Source organism: Colobus angolensis, unplaced genomic scaffold (assembly GCF_000951035.1).
Source record: "Colobus angolensis palliatus isolate OR3802 unplaced genomic scaffold, Cang.pa_1.0 Scaffold70, whole genome shotgun sequence".
In the NCBI taxonomy this organism is placed as follows: Eukaryota; Metazoa; Chordata; class Mammalia; order Primates; family Cercopithecidae; genus Colobus; species Colobus angolensis.
Genome location: NW_012120710.1, coordinates 4,548,670 through 4,562,711, shown reverse-complemented (window position 1 = coordinate 4,562,711; position 14,042 = coordinate 4,548,670). Strand labels below are relative to the sequence as shown.

Here is a 14,042-nt window from a genome sequence, read left to right as displayed (position 1 = left end):
CCCCATATTTCCAAGAATTCAGTGATAGGGGAGTAAGGACTGCATTTATCCTTGGCATCATTGGTTCTTATTTCCTATTGCTGTTAAATTCTATTTACCAAATACTCTGTCTTTTCTCCTTTACATGCTGTTTCCTCCCTGCCTTAAACCCCAGGTCAGATGGCCCCCAATCACTTTTTCAAAAATCCCCCACCACAAGTTTGTATCAAGGAACTAGACATAAAACATAAAAGGATCTTTTCCACTCGTGTCAACACCACCTGACTCTCTTCTTGTAGAGCCCTGACCGACCTCCTTCTTGCTTGCTCTCTTGCCCTCTTCTTTCTTAATATCTTCCCATCCAGCCCCGGTTTCTATATTCCCCTCTTATTACTGTTTTTAGGCAGAACAAACTATCCTTCCCTTTGTTAAATTTGTGCCTATCTGTCTGAATCATGCTCTAGAGTACGAGACTTCACCTTTCCCATTTGCTGCCCCCCAGAAAGTTATTTTACTTATAAATAAAAAAGTATTTGCTTAAAAAAGAAGATTATTTCCCTTTATCAAAGGGATTTTGTCCCTGGTTTGTAAAGGGAAAAGAACACATTTTTTTCTCCCTCCCACACAGGAACAAACTCAAAGGAGTCAGTCAGATTAGGCAACCGATCTTGCCTCCTAAACTTAAAAGGATAGAAGTCCCTCAAGTTCAGCAAGGTGAATTAAGACATCAATACAGGTCTTGCAGAGATAGAGCAAAGTAAGTCAAGGGCCAAATGAAAAATCTATGTTCCATTAACAGCATTTCTTCCTCTGTGTGTTGTTTGCCTATGCTAGGCTGGGCATAGCTCCTTAAAACAGCCTAACTGCTCCACATGCTCAAATAGACTGTCAACTACTTGAGAGAAACACACTTTTAAAGCATCTCCTAGAACAATAATTTGGACAGAAAATAACACTTCTAAATGTTCATTTTGTAATGACTTTTTCATATGGACTCCTTCTCTTCCCAGCTTCTATAGCAATGACAGGGTATGAGAAACAACAAAGGGGGTCCATGGCCATCTGCCATCATCAGCCTCATTGCTAAATATGAATACTCCCTTTTCTTAATGTCTTAGTCCGTTAGATCATTTGTGATGCCATAACAAAACACTTGAAACTGGGTAAGCGGGAAACAACAGAAATGTATTTCTCACAGTTCCAGAGACCAGGAAGTCTAAGATTCAGGCACCAATAGGTTCTGTGCCTGGTGAGGACTGTTTCTCATCTAGGTGTCCCCACAAGGCACAGAAGGAAGGGAATGCCAAAAGGGCACTAGGGCACTCTTCAGCTTCTTTCATAAAAGCATTGATCCAACCATGAGGGTGGATTAATCACGTCCCAAAAGGCCCCACCTCTTACTACTATCACATTGGTTATTATGTTCCGACTTGTGAATTCTGGAGTGACACATACATTCAAACTATAGCATTTCACAAGGTTGACTGATGGCTCATTGTTATAGAAGTTTCAGGAAAAATTCCTTACTTGGTCAAGAGATTTCACTGTCTGCTATGGACTAGATGTTTTTGTCTCTCACTTGCCCTTACCAAATTCATATGTTGAAGTCCTAACCCCCAATGTGATGATACTTGGAGATGGAGTCATTAGGAGGTAATTAGGTTCGATGAGATCATGAGAGCAGGAGCCTCATGATGAGATTGCTACCCCTATAATGTCAAAGAGCTTGCTTGCTTTCTCTGCTATATGAGGACATAGCAAGAAGGCGGTCAACTATAGGCCTGGAATAGAGTCCTCACCAGAAACTAAACTTTGCCAGAATCTTGATGATAAACTTTCCAGCCTCCAGAACTATGAGAAAATAAATGATGTTGTTTAAGTTACCCAGGCTATGTTATTTTGTTTTTACAGCTTGAGAAGACTAAGACAGACACACACACACACACACACACATACACACATAGAGAGAGAGAGAGAGAGAGAGTGAGAGAGAGAGAGAACTGTCAATATATATTCTTATGATAGAAAATACATAGAATAAAAACTAGAATTATTATTTATTATTCTTAAGCAAGTCATGCCACTTCCCAGAAGATAGACTATCTATTTCTAAACAAGCTCTGTTTTATTTAGAGAAATGCTCTTATTTTTGATGTTCCTAAAAAAGAATAAGAACATATGTGCTCTCTTGTATTCTGTGGGATGTAAGAAATTTGTGAGTGGATTTTACTGTGGCCTCACAATTTCTGTCATTAAAAAAAGTCAGAAGCTAGGTCAGAAGAAATCTCCACTGCCATTCTCAATGCCTCCTGGTCATCTTTGCATTGAGTCAGTATTGTCCAAATAAGGCATCCGTTGTCTGCCCCATCACAAAGTTAGGTAAGCCAGCTGTATCATCCAAGACTGTCCTGAGTATAGAAGAGCCAATCCTTCAGGCAATGGAAAGAATAAGTAGAGCTAGTATTTGGGTGTTGTTTGTGGTGTTCTACAAGTTTTTTTCTATTACAGTTTTTAAAACCAAGAGATCATCTTTCCTATAATGCAAAGCATCCTTATTTTGGCACATATTTTTCATGGCAGCCATTGGAGCTAAACTCTGCACTCTGCTCCTTTGTAGCCTCTGCTCTAATGTCCCAGTGCCAAGCCCAAAGACATGGGCTAACCTCACTGGAAGCTTGGGAGCATGTGTGTGCCTTGCAGGTGTCCTCTTCCATCATTTGAAGATACTTGTGACTCCTAATACTTAACTGGATGGCTCTTCAAGTCACCAACCAAATTACTCCACCTAAGGTAGATGAGGACCTCTCCCCACACAAACAGGATGGACTCCCTCTGTTTGGTACTTACAACACCACTTATTTCAATTCTGATTTCAAATAGCTCCTTACTTCAATTCTTCCCTTGAGACTCTTAGCTGGGATTTTAAGAAACCATTCTCCAGAGCACATATATCAATTGACGAAATGAATAAAGATTTTTGCAACAAAAAGAACTGAGTGAGACCTGAGTGGAGATAGTAAATACGGAAAAGTAATTTGTTCATTTGTATGCAGTATTTTTCAGATATTGTCCAAGTAACTGCTTCACACTCTAGTGTTGAAGACATTACACAGCATATACATGAATTAAGTAAAATGGGCAAATGACTATTACTCTCCCTGTATATCAACCATCACACATAACATTTTATTAACATAAAATATTTCATTGGTCAGAAGATTCTACCTTTCCCAAATGATAAATCTCAAAATGTCAAAGTTCTTTTTTGGTGCCACCCATGTATTCATGTATTTATTCATCAGTTACTCACAGGAGAGAGATAATTTGGATAATTCTAAACCAATTAAAGTGATACAAAAGCGACACCACCATATGAGACACTGCTAAGTCTGCCACTTTTGGACGTGCAGTTCTTGATGCTTCATAATTTGGGGAAATTTTTATTATTCACATTTTAAATAAAATTTAAAAATAAAATGAATCATGGTTATTTTCTTAAAGTGCAAATGTTCATGATTCAAATATTTATAAAATTTGATATACTATATATGCTATTTTGGAAGTCCAGGAAATCATTGTAAGTCAAGATTCTGTGATTTGTAGTTTAGAATATTTAAATCCCATGGTATAAATTAATTTATTCATCTAATTTAATTGCATACTCACTATGTACCAGGTTACACTAAGTACCAGGGGAGATACATGGACTTCTAATTCCTTCTGATGAGAAACACTATCTAGTTGAAGGGAGAGATATGTAATGAACAGATACCACTAAATGAGTCAGCTTTCAGGGGTCAGAACCTTGTGTGTTCAAATTCAAGCCCTAGGACTCAGATTGTTTATATTTAAAGTAGCTATAAAATCTACAGTAAAAATATAAATGTGGATATTAGTATGAATTTTTAAAAAAGAATGTGAGTGCTATAATAAGTCAGGTTCAAAGAATGAAGGACAATCAGGAAAGAAATGACCAACTCTATTCAGAAAAGTTTCTTCAAAGAAGGTAACCTTTCAGCTGGATAAACAGATAAAAAAGAGAAAGAAAGACATTCCAGATAATAGGAACCCATGTAGGGAGTCATGAAAAGCATGGTGTGCTAATGAATAGTATGAAGTCCAAACTGATTAGGGCATTGAAGGCAGGAAAAGAAAAGAGATTGGAAGGGTAGTCAGGTCTGGACTTTGTAAAGTAATTAAGAAGAGCAAAGAGACTTGTTAGGTCAGAAGGGAACGGTAGGAATGATGGGCTTCCACGTGTAGTTTCCATGTATCCAGCACATCTGTCACAAAGTAGCTGTCTTATCACAATCTCAGCTGCCCTTTCATAAACCAAATCCCTAAAATGCTAATAATAGTAATAAAAATAGCCCATGTTGCTAAATTCCAGAAGGCACCTTTCACATTTTATTTTACGCTAATAGTGCCCTCTGATTTATGCAACACCAGCATGCACTCATGTGAAGTATATTAATTTAATCTATTAAGATTTAGAATAATGAGTGTAGAAGCCAGACTGACATAGTTGCTTACTGTTCAATCGGTGCGCATGAAGATTCTTCTTAATGTTCACGCACCATCTGTTCCTGTGCAGGTCCAGGTACTATACCCTGTTGGTACTATTTTCTTTATTGTTAAATGTATCTCATTCCTGGCTAACTCTCTATCTCCCATCTCAGGAAAAAAATAGCAATGCTGTTATTACTCAAGACACCATGTCTCTTTGGAGGTTGTTCTTACTGAAACAAATAAATCTTCTTGCCTCTACAGTTCTCTATTACCATTTATTTAATTTAAAACTGGTTACATCATTACTTATGATGCTGTATCATCCATCATGTCACCCTCAATTCTGGCTTCCAGTGACTCTTGTGTTTTACTGATAACAAGCACAAATGCAAATCTCTGTCATGTTAAATTTACTACTCAGACTTTCTTAACATAAACAGAACAAAACATCTTTTGACCACGTTTTCTCCTAAACTCTTAGGATGTGATCACAGCATTTCTACAATGTGACCTATTTTAATGTTACCTAACACCCCTGCCTTCCACACACAACCACTAACAGAAAGAATAAGTGAGGGGCCTAAGGGGAAACAAAAAGCCAGGGAAGCATAATGTAAGCACATCGATAGAGGTAAGGGAGGACATCCACTGGAAGGATCCACTGGCATTGCAGACCCATGATCTTCAAAGTCCTTGGAAGAGATAGGTATGGTCACCCTCAAAAACTGCATGACAATTGATGTGGAGTCTGTAGAGAAATGGAGTGACCACCCTGGGTACCTGTGGCAGAGAACGCACAGGGTAAAGGATACCGGTCACCACTGCTGCTACCTTTACGAATTGTAGGCAAAGGCTACTTAGGTGGAAAGAGCTGCTGGGTGGCCCACACGTACAGCTCAAGCCCAAAGGCAAGTCAAAGGCCAGAGCCCTAAACTTATCTTGTGTTCAGTGTGAATGAGCCACCCAAAGTCACCTGTCATAACTTCACAGAATGTGGTAGGGCAAAAATGGAGCTGACCTACATGACTTTGGAGAATCATGTTTTGACTGGAAACCATATGGTTAAAGATAAAAGGAACCGTACATAAATACTGCACTCTAGTTAGTAAATTTGACTTTCATGGAGGAATGGGTTTATAACTCTGAAACTCCTTTACATCCATCCTGAGGTTGAACAAATGGGTAGGTGGAGGCTAGACAGTGGAAGAGAAGTTTTTTGCTGTCATAGAGGCAAGGGGGAAGCCTAGAATAAGTCCCGTGGCTCTGGATTAGAGTCAGAGACATCAGTATGCACTTATCATTAACCAGAAAGGTAGCTACATAGACACAGAAATAATTACAGTTATGTATGTGTGTGTATTCAAATGAAGATATGAATGTTAGTATTCATACCTACCTTTCTTAGCTCCGTTCCCTGAAATGGTCTAGAAGCAGTGATATCCCATGAGCAATAAGAATACCCAGCACTCAGATCTTTGTAAAACCATTCTCTAATGAAGAGAACCAGGACTTCCTTAAGAAATGGCCATTTCTAGGGCTGGGAAAGTGAAATATAAGATGAGCCTGAGGCAGCTTGCAGTGCCAGAAAGAAAACAAAGTATAGAGACATGTCAAAGGGATAGGGGAGCCAACCAAAAAGGAGTCCCAAAGGCCAAAGCTGGGATAATTTGAGCAACTAAATAATGTGGCATGGAATTATAACCCAAAGTATATAATATATATATATATATGAATTTATACTGGCATAAATGAGCAATTAAATAACAAATCTTTCTTACAAAAATATAAATAAGACATGTAGCTACTCCCTTTTTCAGGAACTTATCCTTCTCCCTGTCTTTCAGTGTGGGCTAGATTTCATGACTCACTTCCAAAAAATAGAGTATGAACAGGGAAAAGTGATAACTTTACAGTAGAGAAACCTGGCAAACACCACCTTAACCAAGTGATCAATCTTAACATCCCCATGATAAATCATGTTGATATCATATCATGTACCTTCCAATATTATATGAAAACAACATTTTACACACACACACGTGCATGCACAACACATCGATGTGCCTGCACCATTGGTATATTCTGGTGTACCAATCTTCCACACCATGCAGGAAACAAACAAACAAAAAAGCCAGCTAGCCAGAGTGATGTGCCTGCCAGACCACTCTCTGAAACTAGAGCAGTGGGTCTGGTTCTGCAGGCTTAACTGTCGAGTTCCTCTGGGATTCTGGTCAACTCCATAGGAAGCGGGGAAGCTGGAGCTCAGGGTTACCGTATTTGGGGGAATCTTTTTCCAAAAGTTTTAAGTTCCTCTTTGATGTCTGAGACTGGCCAGGGTGGCATTGCTATAGATACAGGGTACCCAGACCCCATCCTGTGGGGGTCCAGTTCAGTGACAGTGCTTTATTGAACATTTTCTAGGTCCGTCTCTGAGGCCTTTGACCAGCCAGGGCCCACTATCTCCGTTTCTCTTTTTCTGAGCACTCTCTGACTTTTTTGATGATTGCAACAAATGTGAAAAACAAATGTTTGATACATTCAACATGGACCAAAGTGGGGGCTGCTTAGGGACAGGAGAGTGGAATGGTGGGGAGTGCAGAATAGAACATTCCAGGAATAGAAAGAAACTCTTTGTAATTTGGTACTAGAACCTTTTGTAAGCACCACACTTAAAATGAAACTATTAATCAGTGTTACTAAGAACAAGTTGTGGAATAGCATGTACAGTATGAAACCAATTTGATATAAACTTTAAAAACACAAATTAATAAGGCTAAAATGACTAAGTATGTGGATTAATAGACAAAGATCTAATAGGCCTGTAAATTCATAGACAAAGGTTTGATAGACTTGTAAATTTATAGACAAAGGTATGATATGAGTTACCTCTGGGAACAGGAAAAAGAGGCCCAGAATGATATTTTAGTGTTTTACAAGAAACGTTCACCCTCCAACTCCTCCAGCTCATCATTTCAGTAGATCTTCATCACTCCTTACTGTATGTTTCTCCAGGTTTTCTAATTCCCTCTTCCAATAAGGCTTCTCCAAACTTCTTACACTCTTTGGGTGTTGTTATTCTAAACTGTCTTAAATTTCTTCTAAGATCATTTTTTCCCCCAATTCTGTCAGCCTCACTTATCATCATCTCTATCTCCTTTGTTCCTCAAAATTTCTTATAGTGTCTGAATAATAAAGAAAGGCCATGTTTTACTTTTTTGGCATATAATAAGTATTTAATAAATTTAACACCTACAGGACAAATGGCCCTGAAAATGCTATTGAGTGATGGTATAACATTGCACCATATGGGTGTTTTGTAATATTACTAGCTATTTTTTTTTTTTTAAATTTTTTTAATTTACATAGGTTATTGGGGAAGAGGTGGTATTTAGTTACATGAGTAAGTTCTTTAGTGGTGATTTGTGACATTTTGGTGCACCCATCACCCGAGCAGTATACACTGTACCATATTTGTAGTCTTTTATCTCTCATCCCCTTTCCACCCTTTCCCCCTGAGTCCCCAGAGTCCATTGTATCATTCTTATGCCTTTGCATCTCATAGCTTAGCTCCCACTTATGAGTGAGAACATATAATGTTTGGTTTTCCATTCATGAGTTACTTCACTTAGAAGAATAGTCTCCAGTCTCATCCAGGTCGCTGCAAATGTCATTAATTCATTCCTTTTTATGGCTGAGTAGTATTCCATTGTGGTATGGATATATATATAGATATATATATATAACACGACGCATATATATATATATCACATATATACGTGTGATATATATATAACTGTGATATATATATGTGTATGTGTATATATATCACAGTTTCTTTATCCACTCGTTGATTGATGGGCATTTGGGTTGGTTCCACATTTTTGCAATTACAAATTGTGCTGCTATAAACATCCGTGTGCAAGTATCTTTTTTGTATAATGACTTAATTTCCTCTGGGTAGATACCCAGTAGTGGGATTATGGAATCAAATGGTAGTTTTATTTCAGTTCTTTGAGGAATCTTCACACTGTTTTCCATAGTAATTGTATCAGTTTACATTCCCACCATCAGACTAGAAGTGTTCCCCGTTCATTGTATCCATGCCAACATCTACTATTTTTTTACTTTTATTTTTTATTATGGCCATTCTTGCAGAGGTAAGGTGGTATCACATTGTGGTTTTGATTTGCATTTCTCTGATTATTAGTGATGATGAGCATTTTTTCATGTTTGTTTTCAATTTGTATATCTTCTTTTGAGAATTGTCTATTCATGTCCTTAGCCCACTTTTTTGTGGGATTTTTTTTTCTTGTTGATTTGTTTGAGTTCATTGTAGAGTCTGGATATTAGTCCTTTGTCAGAAGTATAGACTGTGAAGATTTTTTTTCTCACTCTGTGGGTTGTCTGTTTACTCAGCTGTTTCTTTTGCCATGCAAAAGCTCTTTAATTTAATGAAGTCCAGGCAATTTATCTTTGTTTTTATTGCATTTGCTTTGGGTTCTTGGCCATGAAATCCTTGCCTAAGCCCATATCTAGAAGGGTTTTTCCAATGTTATCTTCTAGAATTTTTATAGTTTTAGGTCTTAGATTTAAGTTCCCTGTCCATCTTGAGTTGATTTTTGTATAAGGTGAGAGATGAGGATCTAGCTTCAGTCTCCTACATGTGCTTGCCAATCATCCTAGCACCATTTGTTGAAAAGGTTGTCCTTTCCCCACTTTATGTTTTTGTTTGCTTTGTCTCAGATTAGTTGGCTGTAAGCATGTGGATTTATTTCTGGGTTCTCTATTCTGTTCCATTGGTCTATGTGCCTATTTTTATACCAGTACCCTGCTGTCTTGGTGACTGTGGCCTTATAGTGTAGTTTGAAATCAGGTAATTTGTTCTTCTTGCTTGGTCTTACTTTGGCTCTACCGACTCTTTTTTGATTCCATATGAATTTTAGAATTGTTTTTTCTAAGGTAAAAGTCATGTTTTATATTCCTTACTTATACTTTTTGCTCTTTTATTCAGAATTATCATAATGTCAAAATATTATTTTGAATGTTCATAATCCATAACTTAGAAGAGTATTAGTGTTTTATTTAATTAGCCCACAAGAAACTAGAAATCCTCTACTGAAGTGGAGTAAGAGAGAGCACTGGAACTTCCACAGAACATACAGAATTTTCAGGATAGCAACACATCTTTGAAAAATAACAGTGCTGGACCACTCTATTAGATTCTTTCCATTTTTTATTAATTGAAGCACAGAGAAAAGAGGCAAAATGATGAAAGAAATTTATGGTTTTTTAGACAGGGTGTTGGCTTTATACCAATGAAAAAGAAAAACAGATGAATAAGCTTTTGATCTTCATTTTATTTCTCTTGTTCTCATGGTAGGCTGAAAAACAAAAGGACAAATATGTCTCATTTGTAAAATGGCATGTGTTTTTCAAATCTATTAAAATAAATGCCAAATTACTTAGATCATCTTTCTGCAATAAGTGAAAACAAGTTAAGCCTGCCTTAGACTTATGGCTGCTGAATTTTCCTTCTGTAGGGGTAGGCAAGGGGACATACCAATAAATGTTGTTAAGTTCCTTTTTCATCATTGGTGAAAGGGAACACTATTGGTGCCATCAGACTCCTCAAGCTTCAAAGTCAGAGGCTTTTCATCATCACTCCTTGGAGTTATTTACTCAACCCCTACTTCTCATCTAAGTTATTACAAGCAAAAACATATCTTCTCTATTTTTTTTTTTTTTTTTTTGAGACAGCGTCTCGCTTTGTCTTCAGGCTGGAGTGCAGTGGTGCAATCTCGGCTCAATGCAACCTCTGCCTCCTGGGTTCAAGCGATTCTCCTCCTTCAGCCTCCTAAGTAGCTGGGCCTACAGGTGCGTGCCACTACGGCCGGCTAATTTTTGTATTTTTAGTAGAGACAGGGTTTCACCATGTTGGCCAGGATAGTCTAGATCTCTTCACCTCACGATCCACCGGCCTCGGCCTCCCCAAGGCTGGGATTACAGGCATGAGCCACCGCGCCTGGCCAAAAACGTATCTTCTCAAAGTTAGAACCCTATGAAGAAAATCTTTCCACTGAGCACCAAAACAAGTCACATTTTCACACGACCAAATTTGTGGAGATTCAAAGTTTCTTTCTTGCCTGAATGCATAATATGCAGGTATTATCACATGGGCAAAGAGGAAGTTAAATCATAGTAGTGGAATAGACATCACAGTCAAATTGGAAAATATGAAAATAATTCATATTTAAAAAGTAGTTGAAGCCAAGCGTGGTGGCTCACACCTGTAATCCCAGAACTTTTTGGGTGGGTCTGAGGTGGGAAGATTGCTTGAGCCCAGGAGTTTGAGACCAGCCTGGGCAACATAGAGATACCACCCCACCCCCCGATCTCTATTTTTTTTAAAGTAGTTGAATAACTTATTTTTAACAAAAACATGTTTTGTTGTTATTCTGTTTTTCAATTCTCCCAAAATATTATAAACAAAGTGGGTTAAACATGTTTATGTTCAAAGATCTACATTTTAAAGTGGGCCCTTTTGTCATAAGAAGATAAGTCCTATTAAAGTTCAGCATGTTGACAAATTGGAAATGTAATAGCAGATTGTTCACTATAAAGTTCACAGAAGGTAGATCCATCATATTCTCCAAAGGAAAGGATGAGTTGAACTATTAGGTTGAACCATGTGAAATCATTGATATTCAACTGTTTTTGCCCTATAAAGCGCTCTTTCATATGGTTCAGTCTAATTCCTAGAGTATTCTCCTGCTGAGCCATCACTTACTTGGATGGCTCTATGTACCACATCATATAAGTCAAAATAGGACGATGGGCAACACTGAAACTTTGGTTTGAATTTTGAATTTTGACCCTTTGGAAAATTATTTAACCTCTGCTTTGATGTTTATCTTCATTTTCTCATCTACAAAATAGAAATAATAGTGATTCCCAACTCAGTAACTATTTTGAGAATTTTAAAAGCTAATATGTACATATATAAATAGTTTAGAATAGTAGTTGGTGCTGGTCTGTATGACTCTTGGAAATGGTCAATCTTTGCTAATTTAATAATGACTATTATAGTTACTTTTTTAAAAAATTCAAAATATAGTTACCCGAGATGCTCTTAATTGTGATGTTTTTAGGCTAAGGCAGCTTGACTTGCAGCAACAAATTTTGGACCCTGAATACAAAGACATGACAGATGTTAGGAAAATATTAGCATTACTATTAGGATACAAAATTAACATTTATGAAGCCATTGATGATTGCAAAGTTATTTCATGTGCATCATATCCTTTAATTCCAATTTACTACTATAATCTCTGGACGGAAGCTCACGGACATAGTTGTCCCCAAAGGAATTAAAAAAAGATACTGTCAGGCCATAAGGGGCAATTTTAAGTGATTTAGACATTTGAATGTAAATTCTCCCACTAGCCTATAAAATCAGCTAAACCACAAACCACTACTTTTCATGAAAATGTTTAAATAAATTAATGTTTTGATTTCATAATCAAAATATTTTAGGCCTTACAAATATTCCTATTAATATTCATAAGCATCACAAATTTGGAAACAGAACAGGCATTATAAACATTTAATAGTATGGCACAATAGAGCAGGAGATAAAAACAAAGTGCTATTTTATTCATTTTGTAAGACAATTGTTTGTAAAATAAGATCCCTGTCCCACATGTACAAAGTCTCCTTTGATATATAAATCCCTAAGCCGTAGCCTAACCAAACATGCAAAAATGAATACTGGACATATTAAAATGAAGAAAACTGTAGTACCTCCTCGGCAAAGCAGGCCTCCTTATCGTCAGCCTTGCAGCACTTCTCTACAAAAGCTACGAAATCCTCCATAACAGCTTTCAGTTGCTCTTTTGTTGCCTTAGGCTTGTGTTTCACGAGCTCAACAAGTGCACTGAGTTTGAATGGAAAAACGAAAAAAAAAAAAACAACAGAAAAATATTACTCACATATAAGAAAAATGGAGATAGTAAGGATGGTAGTCCCATCATTTAAGATTATAAATTTTGGAGCCAGGTAACTCTGAGTAGTTTGGGGCTCAGGCATACCACTGTAAGTCTCAATATTCTCATCTGCATGATGAGGAAAATAAAATCCACCTTCATGGAGTTGGTGGGAAGATCAACTGAAATAATTTGTATAAACCACTCATCACATTATGTAGTGTCAACAAATCTCTTTTCAGTAAATCTCTGGAAAGAGTATGTCATTGCAATTATATATTATGCAGATTTTGGAAGTGCCACATTATGTCATATTGAGTTTTATAGCTGCTTAAGAGCTAAAAATGATCTTTAAAAACGTAATTATCTTGGACTTCATTTAAAATTTTTCTCATCTATAAAGATGAGAATCTTTATAGTTAGTCCTTAAACTTCGCTCCATTCAAAGCTAATAGTGGGGAGGCTATAGAAAATAAGGCTATCCAAACTCATGGGAGCTGCTGGTTCTCTTTCATTGACATCTGCAAAGACAACAATGCCAGGGAGAGATTTGTGTGGGCATGACAGGTTTTGCAGTATTACTCTTAAGCCTAGACCATGATTACAGCCCACAAGAGATAACAGCAACTTTCTATAGCTAAATTTCATGCAATTATAACCCCTGTGATAGCAATAGGGAGTTGAGCTTCAGGGCTTGCATTTCTAGATGCTTTTTAATCCAAGTCTCATTCTCAAAAGTCACAACTTGGGGGTTTGTTTCATATGTGGGTCCACCATAGCGCAAACTTAAAATAATTATTTACATCTAGAAATAAATTATCCCATGGTTCCTACTAACTAATTTGCCATGTGCACAAATTTATCAGTTAATTGTTCATCTTTTTCTACTGAACATGGCCTAAGATGTTATTCTACTGTGGCTTTAATCCACAATATTACTCTGAATAATTTTAGCAATATTATAACAGAGGATTTTGTCTTTAAAAAGTTATTCATTTCATTCTGGGTACTTTTATCAGTATAATAAGGGCAACACTCCAATACTTTCCCCTAAGAAATATAATCACTACTTCAGGAAAATGTTGCTAATTTGAACTGACAGTTCTTGCTATGAAGACTACAAACACGTGCAGTAATGAAATACTCCTCACGTTTGTTTCTTGACTTGTTTCTCCTTCTCAGAAAGTGTGCACATATCTGCATGGAAGGTGAATGTTTCAGCATTAAATGCTTTGGGAACATATGCTTCATCGAGTTCCAGAGCAGAAAAGCATGGTCGCCTGTTCACCAAGGATTCCGTGCAGCATTTGGTGACTTTCTCACTTACTGGCGTTTTCTCATGCAACACACATAACCGGTTCAGGACCACGGACAGCTAAAGAACAGGCAGGAGAGCGGAAATTCAAAAGAGGCGAAGCTGAAAATTTTCTACTAAAAATAAAAAAAATTAGCTGGGTATGGTGACACGTGCCTGTAGTCCCAGCTACTCAGGAGAGTGAGGCAGGAGAATCGCTTGAACCCAGGAGGCAGGGTTGCAGTGAGCGGAGATGGCACCACTGCACTCCAGCCTGG

General features: G+C 37.4%; 1 protein-coding gene across 1 annotated transcript in view; it reads right to left on the bottom strand.

Moving 5' to 3' along the window:
- Positions 1–9,703: 9,703 nt before the first annotated feature.
- Positions 9,704–14,042, bottom strand: part of ALB (albumin) — an 18,184-nt gene continuing 13,845 nt past the window's right edge. Inside the window, exons 12-15 of the mRNA XM_011927145.1 lie at positions 13,622–13,845; positions 12,289–12,421; positions 11,607–11,674; positions 9,704–9,869 (exon numbers count right to left, since the gene is read on the bottom strand). Of these exons, the coding sequence (XP_011782535.1) occupies positions 11,633–11,674; positions 12,289–12,421; positions 13,622–13,845 (399 nt within the window). The 3' untranslated portion in view covers positions 9,704–9,869; positions 11,607–11,632. The remainder of the gene's footprint in view (positions 9,870–11,606; positions 11,675–12,288; positions 12,422–13,621; positions 13,846–14,042) is intronic.